At 37.0% G+C, this 13,200-nt stretch overlaps 1 protein-coding gene across 4 annotated transcripts in view; it reads left to right on the forward strand.

Annotated features, from left to right (window-relative positions):
- neto1l (neuropilin (NRP) and tolloid (TLL)-like 1, like) overlaps positions 1–13,200 on the forward strand; it is a 70,218-nt gene that overhangs the window by 41,338 nt on the left and 15,680 nt on the right. For all 4 annotated transcript variants that reach the window (XM_028005730.1, XM_028005727.1, XM_028005728.1 and 1 more), the window contains exons 5-8: positions 3,502–3,543; positions 4,755–4,882; positions 9,196–9,278; positions 10,523–10,668. In XM_028005730.1, coding sequence (XP_027861531.1) covers positions 3,502–3,543; positions 4,755–4,882; positions 9,196–9,278; positions 10,523–10,668 — 399 coding nt within the window. The remainder of the gene's footprint in view (positions 1–3,501; positions 3,544–4,754; positions 4,883–9,195; positions 9,279–10,522; positions 10,669–13,200) is intronic.

Below are 13,200 nucleotides of genomic sequence, written 5' to 3' on the forward strand. Positions count from 1 at the left end.
AAACAGAGCAGTAGTCATCCTCTTAGTGAACACGGGCTCAAGCTATTTGTTAAATATCAGTTTTTCAGACCAGACCGTCCAGTGAGAGGGTGCTGTTGGTCTGAGATCCCCCGTCGAGATGCAGTTCCCAGCTACACAGCTCCGAACCACAAAATACTTTGTTCTATTTTTGTACCACTTAACATTAAATTGTTGCATCTTAGGGGCATTTTGCTTCGAAATGAACCTCAATAGACAGTCCATTGTAAACAGATAGAAGTCAACTACGTCCTGGTCTTTCAAGTGAGCATGTTCTTGTCAGAGCTAAGTTCAAGAATTTGGACTTTAACAGAGAAAAATGTGTGGCATTTTGCACTAAATTTCTTCTGTTAATATAAAGCCGTTTACACAGTGCAGAAATTGGGGACCTCATAAGGGGACATTAATGACAATGACAGCACAAAACAAACAAATTAATAATGTCAGCATGCTGTGATGAAACTCAGCAGAGCTTTGGAAATATCATGTTCACACTGTGATGTAGTGTCACCGATGTGGCTGAGATCATGAATCTTGCTGAGATTGCAAATATGTTACATCATCACTCATACAGAGAGTAAACATTTAGTTCATCATTCATTTCATCAATCCAGCTAATTGGTTGGATCTATTAATCAGTGATGACAGACAGGAAAGGAAGGGGGCTGATCAATGGAGGCATGGAGGATGCCTGATTAACATTCAACTTCTCAAGTTTAGAAAGGTCAAGAGTTGCCCTGGAGGAATTTATAGGCACTGTAGTCCTGTGGTGAGGCCTCTCTTGCTATGTTAAGAGCAGCCTTTATTAAAAGTGTGCTGTCATTCTGCTCTCATTCTGGCTGGCCTTGTGATCGTTGTGTGGAACATGATACCTATAAGCAAATGAGAAATCTCTCATAAAGGCAGCAAAGATGACCTTGAGGTCAATGTTTCATGAACTGTCTTCTACTCTTTTTTTTTTTCCATTTCTCACAGACATTAGCAATAAGACAGGCAAACACGGACAGTGGTAGAGAGGATAAAAGCCTTCAAAGTTTGTAATGAAATTATGCTTTACATAACGACCAAATGTTTTAGGAATTATGCAGATTAGGGTTTTTTCAATATATCTAATACTAAGATGAATAATCACCTCATATTCTCCTGCAGAAAGTAGGAAAATGCTCTTGAGCAAAATCAAGGTTGTTTAGTTGTAACTTTCTTTCCTTAAAAGATAAAAACAAACAAGAAAATTAGTCGTGCAGTATCACTGAGCAATCTAAAGCCAGATAGGCATATACTAATTGTTGTTCAACTTTGCAGAGAAAGACTTTACATCATGTTGAGAGCAACAGATAGTCAGGTGTGGAAAGTAATCAAAGCCTTGAAAGAGCATATCACTTCAATCATATCTCTTATTGACTTTTATCCCTGATCATTTGTGAGAGGTTTTGATACACTAATTATAAATCATTTTATGTAGTCTTTTTAGTTTTTTAAATGGTTATCAAAAGACTGTCCTTTACAAAGTTTACTGACATTATGTTTTGACTTTGAACATAGCTGCAATAAGTTGACAAAAACCAACTTTACCTTTAATTTTATCCTTGTTTGAGATTTGATTTACATTTTTGTGCAAATTTTGTTCTGTCACCAGGTGTTCATTGCAAGCTATTTCCGGATTTTTTTTTTTTCATGTCTGCTGAGATTGAGCAAATAATCACTGACTCATGTCTAGACCAAGAATTTAGAGCTCATACACAGACAAAAAAGTCAGTGACATTTAGGAAAGGAGTTCATGCTGTGCAATCAAAGCTCATTTTCCACACTGAGCTGAGTGGTAGCCATGTCACCATTTATCCTCAAGTGGATTTTGTGCGTCTTCAGATGAAGGCAGTCAGAAGATCATAACTGACTGCAGATCTTTAAAGGCCCAAAAACTGTGTTACTATGCTGGAATCAAATGAAATCAAGTGGAACTGGTTTAATATGCTATTTGCTCTATTTACACTTTATATCAAAAAGCAATGTGCTAAATCATAATTAGTAAATTACGCTTTAATATTTCCGGAGTTGATCTTAATTTCTAAATGTAGACTTTCCAATTTCAAACTTTTATTGAAAAACAGAAACATTCCCACTGAAGTGATGACAAAAGAGCAAGTTGAAGCTTAGATGATTTCTGTCTGTAGAAAAAACATCTGACAGACTTCTCTACAAAATAATAGAGGCGTCATAACATTAAATCTTTAGGATTAACAAACTGAGATGATAGGTAAAAGATTTGACATGTGTCGTCAGTGGCAGCCATTTTGAAGCAACTTATTGCAGCAATAATCAAAACCTGAATAAAATACATCCAGGTAGTCTTGTCCATATAGCTGTTCTGTCTTCATTGTCTCAGCTGCTAATGCTAAAGCTCCTCTAATTCAAAGATAGCAAGTACAATATGTTTTGCTGCAATTGCATCCTGGCTCAATCTGTTTGCCGTCAAATCTGTTGTAGCACATTCCCATCACTCATGCACACATTGGTAAATATAAATAATAGTATGAATAAATGGTAAACATATTTTTTGTGACTTCCAGGGTCATCTTAATTGTAAGTACTAATGCTGACCTAAGAGTGACCTGGTAATGTTTGTGATTTCTGTAATGCCCTAGAAAACTTTGTATTATTTCTATGAACCATGAAAGACTCCCGATATTGCTTGCTTTCATACTTTAACCATGCATTTTATCTGTACATTAAAACAAGAGATATTATGTTTTGTGTTCTTACAGTATGAAATACTTTGCACACCTATAGTGACGTCAACATGTGCACTTTGCTTTTTGTTCTGGGAATTCAGAAAACATGCACATTTAAGTCTGATGTACTTTTACACTGGTGCCTCTAATGCTGTGTTGAACTGCGTACATTAGAAATAAGCAAATTAAAACTAGCTGCACTGCTGATAGAAATGAATGCAAAAACATCTCTTTTGTCTTATGGAAGTCTAAATGTAGACTTCCATAAGTCTACCGTAAAATATCACGGTTGTGATATTTACGGTTTAATATCACAACCGTAAAATGTCTGTTTCGAGTGTGCAAGCCATGCACATATAATTAGGCATGGCCTGGTATGTAATTATGATAATATAATAATCTTAAACAAGCTCAGTCACATATGTTAAAAAAAGGAAACGCCTGTTCATGCTCAATTATTTTCCAATATGGTGAAATATAACAATATGTAACCATAGCTATACTTGTTTCACTGGTGTAAGTTGTCAATATACTGTAATTCTCCTGTTCATAAAAACACATAAAAAATATAGAATTTTACCACTCATTTAAGGATGCCAGAACTAATTTAGGACTTAGGACATGTGAGTTCTTCATATATAGGCTTCCCTTATGCATTATGCACTTTGCTGCTGTGTTATCTGTAAAAAAAAATTATTTCAGGCATTAAAAATGCATGCCCCACCTCTCTGTTTTCCCTCTTCTATCTCCTCAGATCCCGACTTTGCTGATTTGGGAGTACCCCCACCTCTGCCCTGTAGGTATACTCTCTCAGTCTCTGTTTTTACTTCTGTTTTTCTTTTTTCTCTTTCTGCCTCACTTCTGATTACATTACTCACTATGTTTTACCACAGTTCTTCTTCCTAAGGCTTTTAATGTAGCTCTGAACAAACTGTGTTTCACCGTTGAAATGTTTGCATATGTACCTGTGGCATCCATTCATCCATCCACCACATTACACCACCTACATTGGAGAAAAGATGTACATTTATTATTACTTTCAGTGACTGTTAATACAATACAGTAAAACACTAAGTATGTTTTCACATCTGATACTCTGATAGACTCGGATCAATTGTGGATCAATACTGCAACATTTGTGACATTTCCAAGAAGACAAGAGTACAACTTCTTTCTTCATAAAATGTAAACAAAAATAGAGTAGCGTCAAATGTTATCAATCAATCAATCAATCAAATTTTATTTGTATAGCACATTTCAGCAGCAAGACATTTCAAAGTGCTTTATGTTAGCGGTTGTAATATTTCACTTTTGTCTTTGGTAAAATACCACAAGCCATTTCTCCCTCTAGAGTTAGAGTCTTGCATTTGTTTTGGTTATATTCACCCAGAATGGCCTGCACTAGAGTTTGCTTCCTGCTTTTGGAGCGGTCTGTGGTCTGTTTACACCCACATATGCATTCAAACACAGCCAGAGTTCACTTCTATTGAACCGAGACCTAGGTTTTTAGTCAGACCAGTGTTTGCTTTTTTTGGTCCGCTTCAGAGTTTGATTGCTCATTCACACCTTCCCAAAAGAGCTGGACTTTCTAGACAAACAAACTAGAGTCTGACTAAAGCGGACCAAACAGGGCTGGTGTGAATACACTTTAAGTATATCTGCTTATATCAAATTTAAGAGGGCAATTTGCTGTTCTGGATCAGAGAGGTTTGCCTTCCCACAAAATAGGGAAGGGTTAAAAGTTAACTAAAATGCTGTGGTGGGATCTTACTAGATCTCTATTCAAACATATAATTGAAAACCTCAATTAACTGAAGCAATGTTACAAAGAATGGGACAAAATTCCTCCACAGTGATCTAAGAAAATAACTACTTTAAGTTTTTATTGATTGATGTGGTATACTTAGCGTTTCCAATTACTTTTCCATGCAGAATATTTATTTTTCTCATGACTGCGTATATGGAACATTGTTTTTGTATGTGTTTATGCATGCACTTGTGTTTCAGCCTGTCAGTATGACATGGTTGGTCCAGAAGGTATCGTTGAGTCCCATCAGATCACCAGAGATGGGAAAGCTGGTGCCGCTGAGGCTGTCGACTGTAAATGGTACATCCGTGCTCCACCCCGTTCCAAGGTCAGTGACGTAACTATTCTTCATCCAGCTGTGATTACAATGTAAGTTAGTTGCTTTAATCTTGTGTCTCTTCAGACAATGCAAAAACATATTCCGTTGCTTGTGAAGGTTTTTGTTGCTGCGGGGAAGAAAGAGTTCCACCACTAGGATCAGAAAGACAAACAGGCAGAAGCGTTTACTTAGGGCCAGGTGCTCATTTTTCTAATCGAAGCAGTGTTGCCAAGAGGAACTAAGCACTGAAAGGATGTGGAGAGTAAAAAGAGAGGATGAGAGAGAGGAAGACTTGGTTGGGGGAGAAAAAGACAGGGTGATTTAGCACTGATGAAATGGTGTTACGATGCAGTTTGACCCTTTACCCTGAGACTTCTCATATTTGTTTTCTATGCCAGTGTCTGGACGCAACCTTGCATGCATAAAAAAAATACAGATATGCCCCAACACTCGTAAACATGCACAACTTCACTCGAGCCACTAATACACTGTAGACTCACTTCCTTATCTTTGGGAGGTACCTGTGCTGCATTAATGCTAAAGGATTAAAAGTCTCTTGAGCCTGGAGCACCAAGCAGAAAAAAAACACATATTTCAAAGGCTTTGTGCTGGTTACACTGATCAGCCATAACATTATGTCCACCAAGGTCAAAACTGTTGAGGAGCATTGATTATTGAATGGAGTACATTTGATTAGTTACATGTTTTGTTTTTTTGTGTGTATTTTTTTTCCAATTCAAGTATACAATTTTGAAATTGTTTTGAATTATTAACTAATGAAATATTTTATTCATGTGCATTTTATTTTTTTACCTTGAGTCATACCTGTTTAAAAATTATTTATGTTTGCTTCCAGTAAATTTCACTGTTGCTTCATTCAGATCAATACTCTGTTTTTCTTCTGCTGCATGTTTTCCCTAACAATAAAGTAATTTAAATGACAATAAGCTGGATGATTCTTAGCTAAAGTAATAGTTGATTCGGACTTTCTTAGGCTCTCAGAAAAGAGAATAACCCCCTGCTCTTTTATGTTGCAGCCTCCTCTGATGCATACACATGCTGGTTTATGATATGGCTGGCTGATAACAATGGTATGGCAATGATTCATGGCTGCAGCAGCTGCTCTTATCTGGCATCCTCTTCAGGGTTGCATATTTCCCACTAATGCCTTTGTTTCCGTCGGAAATGCCCTTCTGATTCAGCTGCTTTAAAAGTCAAGGCCACTGGAGCTGCAAGATTGCACCATCCACCTTCAGACTTTTTCTGAATTGTCAACGGCCAATTGGGGATGTGCTATAAGTAGTAGTAAAAAAAAAGTGAAAGGAAGGCAGAGGGATGCTGGGCTCTTATTAATACAAGACTGTTTTTTTTATTATTATTATTATTATTTATTCAGCATGGATATTACACTGTAACCAGCAATATTTGCGTGCATGCCAAAGAATGTGAGTCAGTTTTACAATTTACAGATGTGATTAATGAAAAGCCAACATAACGTGACCATTGGAAAGTGATGTATTTTATAATGTTAAAATCAGTTTAAAATGTCATGCTGGAAAATCGCATCATAGGGCATGTCAAGGGCCAAAGGTTTACACTCACTGGCACTGATAGGCATGAGCGCGAATGCATTTTCAAGCATGATCCAATCTATACAGGTGCACGGTTTTAAACTTCTCACTGGTTCTATCTGCAAAACTCATGAAGCATATAAAGCCTCTGTTCATGTTTCTGTCAGAGTGCGCAGACACACGCTTATGTTACCCACCTCCCTTACTTTTTATGTTACATACATGTTGCTGTGCTGTAATCTTGGCAAATTGTTCAATACCCCCTATGCTCTTACAGTGCTGCACTGGTGCCAGTGTGCCAGAAACAGTAGAGAGATAATGACATCCTATGCCGGAGGCTCTAATTAGACTGCACCGGCGGACTCCAGAGAGAAGGCAGGAAAAACGGGGTGAAGAAAAGGAAGAGGGTAGGGGGCTCGGGGTTGCTAAATAATGTATTTTATCTAAGGTCTAAATGTATAAGGGATGGAAATTAAATGTGGAAGGCAGATGGCAAAGAGAGAGAGAAAGAATCATGGTAAGGGTAGGCACACCTGCAGAAAGCAGTAATGGCCATGTGTTGTTGCCAGAAGTGACAGCAATGCACCACTTTTAATGATGATGTTAGATCTTTACACCAGCATGTGTCATCTGAACATCATTTTTTTTATAAAGAGAATTTGTAGCAACCACAGGGGGAGAAAAAAATCAAAATTAATGAGCTTTTACTGGTATCCAAGGCATCATGAAAGAACATTTAATCAGACACAAGCCTGCAAAATAAAACGTCAGACTGCAAATACATTTGTGTCTATTGGTTGTGTGTGTGGGTTTTTTTTATTTTTCAGCTACATTTCCCCCTCTTGTTATTTCTGCCTAGACAGATGTCCAAGTACACCTGGCAGCTCTTGGGAGTGTCAAAGATTATTTCCACCATGTAACAAGTTTGTCCTGTCTATTTCTTTCCAACATATCTGTCTGAACTTTCTGACACTTTGTACTGTATATATTTTATGAAGACAAAGATCACTCTGAATGTAAGGAGCAGCATGCTGTGTTCTGGGCACGTTTTAGCCACAGAGAGAACATTATCTTCTTCAGTCAGTGATTGAGTCTTTACCATTGTTGGCTATTGCTATTAAGGAGGCAGCAGTTCTTTTTTTCCTCTGAGAGCAAGTAATTCGGACTGACAAATTTTGATTAAATCTTTCTTTTTTGTGTTTTGCCATCTGGCCTTGGATTTTTCTTCAGTCAGTTTATCAAAGGAGCAGCTGAAAAAAAGCATTCAATTCCTTTTATTTGTGTTTACCTTTCAGGTTATTTGTCAGATAATTATGCTGTTTTGCCAATGTTCCAGTCGGTGCAGCATCATCTATCGGACTGTTAATGACTTTGAAATTCAGCATTGACCTCATTAAATTGATTAAGATACAGGTGTAAACATCAACATTGGATTCTATTAATACATTATGTATAATAAACAAATTTCTTTATCTGGTGTGTGTACATGGCCAAGTATTCTTAACACTCTGGTCATGACACACAACTAAAAGCTTCTATATATTTCGCTAGAATTTGATATAATAGACCAATAAAAGAAATGCATTTGTATTAAGCCCTCTCTACTCTTGTACAACTGTCTAAAAGCCGCTTCAAAAAAATTCCATTAGAAGACACCTAATTAGTAAATACGTACATTTATGGAAGATATCAATCCCCTATCTACATATTGCTTGATGGACAAGATAATACTCCTTGGTTACTGTATAAATATTATATACTTGGTTTGTTAGTTTAGATAGTTTTCAACTATGGTGTACATTTTCCTTTTTCAGATATGTAGAGAATTAATGTGTGAAATATTTTTTTACAACCTAATCTTGCTTTATACGTCCCCACTGTCTGCTTTTGGTGTGTTCATAATGTTGTTTTTTCGCTTACATCCTCCAACAAACCTACATCCTCCAACAAACCTCTAAGGCTTTCACAGAAAAGTTTTATTTATATTGTGGTATCAAACTAAATAGGGCTTAACAAATCTGTTCTGTATACTTCACAGAGTTATTGTCTATTTTGTATTGATCTATCACAAAAAATCTCAATGAAATGTTTCAAAATTTGTGGTTGTAGCATCACAACATATGAAAACTTTGAGTGGTTTGATTAAATTTGCAAGGCATTGTACATACAAGTGTTGGTGTATAAGTATGCCTAACACACAAGTGTGTAGATGTGAGAATAGAGTAGCTGACATTGACCATTTTTGGCTCGATGAAAGCTTATTGACCCTTACATGAGACCCCGGGGGAAGCATTTAGCTTGTTTTTGCGCTCCGATACATTTCACTTGTCATGTTGTCAAAGCCAGGTTGTCACTGCGAAGTCCATTATCCTGGCCGATCTGCAGCTTGTGTCTTTGGGCGTTCAAAAGTGTCACATTTCCCTGTCATAGCTGTCCACTCATTAACCCGGAATGATGGTGAGGACTGTGCACAGCAGAACAAAGCCTAGCTATGATGCTTTTCGATCTCAGCCTGATGAATAAATAACTGGCATTGATGCAGAGACAATCAGGGAGCATAGGAGACATACTGTGAAATGATAAGGTGTGTTAAGTAGGTGTTTTAATTCCAAGATTGTAGAAGATTGAAACGAAAGCTTTTTTGATGATTCTTCCCCAATGTGCTATATTTCTTTTCCCTTTTTACAACAGTGTACACCATTTTCCCAGTTAATTTGTTTTTGTCCAATCTGCTCTCTTGTGTTGTTCCAGATCTATCTACGTTTTCTGGACTATGAAATGGCAAACTCCAATGAATGCAAGCGCAACTTTGTAGCAGTGTATGATGGAGGAAGGTAGGATTTTCAAATAAAATCGTGTACAGCTTTATGAAGTGTTTGCCCCTTTACTGATTTCCTTTTTTTTTTGCATATTTATCACTCTGTTTCAAGAAATCTAACTATTTGAAATATTAGTCAGAGACAGCACGAGTAAACACCAAGTGCAGTTGTTTTAAGACTTGTTAAGGAAATAAATAAGTCTAAGGTGAAACACTGAGTCAATCAAGAACAAATCAAAATGAATTTTGATTATTATTTTATTAAGAAATTAAGCAAAGAATATGAGCAATGACTCCCCTGGTTAGTCCAGGGAAGTGAAGAAAAGACAAAGGTACATCGCTTTTAATATCCACCAGCCCTCTTGCAGAGATGGGAGCAAAAGGGAGTATCCTACCAGCTTCAGTTTACTTCACAACTCTGGTATTTGCACCTGCAGACTATGACCCAATCCAGAAATACCCTTTATTATGTGCTTCCAGTGAGCTGCCTCCAACATGAAGGGTGCTTTATAGATGAAATTGATTGATTGATTGATTGATTGATTGATTGATTGATTGATTGATTGATTGATTGATTGATTGATTGAAATAAAACAAAGTTTTGACATAACAGACATTACATTATCATACTGTGAATAATAACTCTTAATGAAAAAAATTTAAAAAAACATTAAAGGTTTCTCTTGTTTCACTTTATGTTTTGTCTAATAATCCAACTGTAATTGCTGAGAACAACCATCTGTTCTCCAGAAACAGAAACCGTATTAAAAATATTTGACTGTGATACTATAGTTAGTTTCCTCAAGACCGAACAGGAAGTAATTTAAACCAAAAATGTGCTATCTTGATAGGATACTGGTGAACAGCATTACAGTATTTCTATTTTACTTTATTTACAGTAAGCTTTTGAGGGGATTTTTTTCAGGATTTCTGTGCTATTGGAGAGAACTAGTTTGGTGTCTAACAATGGCCCATCTAAAGAAAATAGTTATTTGTGTTTGCCAACAGCCATAAAATGAGGAGGATGATGATATGATCAGCTGTGAGGAAGATAATCATCCATGTGTGTGGTTGCAATAGGTCAAAGCTGGCCCATGTCCCAAAAGGCTCTTTCTATTGCATACATTGTAAGTGTAAACACCAGAAATGACAAAAGAAGCGTTAATAACAAAATGAAGTCAGCATGGAGGGTTATTTAGAGGTGCAGTGGTTATGTCCATTTTGCAGTTAAATACATCTTCTAATATCCTTCTTTTTAAGCTCTGTGGAAGACCTGAAGAGCAAGTTCTGCTCCACAGTGGCCAACGACATCATGCTGGTGTCCACACTGGGAGTTATCCGGATGTGGGCGGATGAGCTCAGCCGCAAGAGCCGCTTCCGCATCCTTTTCACAACCTACCAAGAACGTAAGACAAATTTCATGAAAAGCACACTTGCATCCATGTAACTTTGCTCAGGTGTGTTTAAATCAAAGTAAAAGTTTTTGGAAGCTGACTTAGAATGAAAAGCCAAAAGTGGTCATGTTCAGGGTTTCATTAGAAAAACAGGGAAATTCATAAAGCAAAACAGGCAGTTCAAGGAATGTTTGTCTGAGTAATTTCTGAATATAATAAAAGGTGCAAAACATCAGCTGAACTTGACTTATGCAACAAATTGTGGTAAAAAAAGAGTTATTGAAATAAGGAAATATCACTTTTTACACATAAAAGGATCAAACTATGTAGATATTTTTACTTTTTACATGAATTGCTACAGCAGGACACATGCTTTTTGTAAGGATAGGTAACACCACTCGCTGTAGAAATACTTGTGATGTGTTGTGTGCGTCCCTATAGAAGACCTTTTTCACCATGCAGAGCCATGATGGGCTGTTGCCGGGGCAACGATTCAGTCTAAGTCATTCAGGCAGTCCTCAGCCAGACCTCACATTTAGAGCAGCATCGACCACAGCTGAGCAGTTCCACAACAACTCTGTCAACATTGAATGCATAGATGGGTTCGATCTCTGCAAAGCAAAGTGGTAGAGCAAATAATTTAGTCAACTTTACTACAGACTGTTTCTTTTTGCAAACAATTAAAGTTCACTCAAAAATCAGATACGCTGAAAAAAGTATCAGGTCGATTAAGTGCATATGAAATAATCTTTTCAGTAGTGTATCTTGCATTGTATCTTGCAGTAGCTTTAGTCAATTTCATTGCCAAATTTAAGAAATATGCCAAAAAGAAATGTAAGTAAAAAGAGCAAGCAAGGCTGCTAAGAATGTTGACAAAAGCTGACGAAGAGTGATGACACAATATTGACTCACAACAAAAGTAGTGATGGCAAAGTCTCCAGCTCAAGTTCGATTACTTTAATATGCCATAATATACAAAGAGAAGGAAGACGTCAGGAGAAGTATTTGCTTTTTGACTGGATTTAAAAATAAAAACAGTCACAGTTGTAACTAATGTTTGTGCAATTATGTTTATTGGAGAGATTAAATTGATGTTTTGTCCTGACAGTGGACACATAAAAAAAAAAAAACACTACAAACTTAAGCATGCTCTTCCCTGACTTTATGCTTACAAATATGAACTCTGATGGTGATGGTAATCAGACTGTTTTTGCCCCTCAAACCGTTTGTCTCAGTTATCCTATGAACTGTGTTATGTCCTCTTCTCGGCTTTTCCCCTTAAATACCTTCTTGCATAGAAGATGATCTTCATAGCAAATTGCAAATCTATCCTCTGTTTTTTTTTTTTTTCCTGTGTTACCAAAACGTGTTCACCCCTCCAGTTGATATAGTCCCTTTTAAAATATATTTATTTTTTAGTTAAAAAACATCCATGCAGTAATTAATGTGAGGGATTTCCATACCGGACAATCAAAAAAAAATCTGTCATCATTCATGTCTGGTAGTAATCTCCTGTTTCAGTGGGTGTGACTCAAATCTTTTTTTTCAGAAAGGTCTGTTTATAATAATGTATCTGCTTTTGAAGAACAATGAAAATGCAGACTATAATTTGTCCATGTTTTACCCGTTCAAGATTTTAGGCTTTCTAGCTTCCTAATGATGGTACATGCATTTAAGAGCAACCTCTTTTGATATATAGTGTTGTTTGCTGTGATAAGAAAAAAAAAATCCAAAAACAAATCCCTAATGATGGGACAATCTCCAAATAAGTCCACCTATTGCAACCAAAAGGTTGAAGGGGGATGCATTTGCAGCTCACAGCGCAGCCTATCCTGATGTTAACCATATTTGTTCGTTTGTTCCCAGTGGAACCAACAGCTTTTAGAGAACTGTTTACAGCTGCAAACTTCCAGAGAGATGTATGTGTGTGCAGAGTGTTCATGAATGCAAATATCTTCCTTTATTCAAACTGACCTCCTTATGCTGTCCATACACACATACAGTCCTGCTTTGCAGTCCACGATCACAAATGTGAGCCATAAGACAGCGAACCCCTTCATCCAAGAAGCAATTATGTCTTAGGTGATAAATGTGCCTGTGTGACATCTCAGCCGTCAGCATTGTTTCACCTCATCTGCAACATGTCTCTGGGGTTGCAGATGGAAATTTGCTCTGGCTTCACTACACACATCACTTCTTTTTTTTTTTTATTCTTGGAAAGCTTCTTTATTGTGTGCGCTGATGCATTTGAGACCAACATTGCACGCCAATTTCTAAATAAATTCACTCAATTGTCTTAGTGGCGGGTTCTTTGCATGGTTTTGATCAGATTATGCCATGTGTGTACACTTGTTATCCCAGCTTCTGTTGCAATCAAGAAGCCACTGCAAGTTGGACTGGAGTATTTCACTGCATCTCAGATGAATTAATGACAAAAGGGATGGATGACTCGTAGGAGGCAAACTGAGTATTGAAGCTGCAGTAATAGGTGAAAATGCCTTATTTTTGTGAAGAAAGCATAATTTTCCACCCATTAAATTTTCA

Source organism: Xiphophorus couchianus, chromosome 21 (genome assembly GCF_001444195.1).
Source record: "Xiphophorus couchianus chromosome 21, X_couchianus-1.0, whole genome shotgun sequence".
In the NCBI taxonomy this organism is placed as follows: Eukaryota; Metazoa; Chordata; class Actinopteri; order Cyprinodontiformes; family Poeciliidae; genus Xiphophorus; species Xiphophorus couchianus.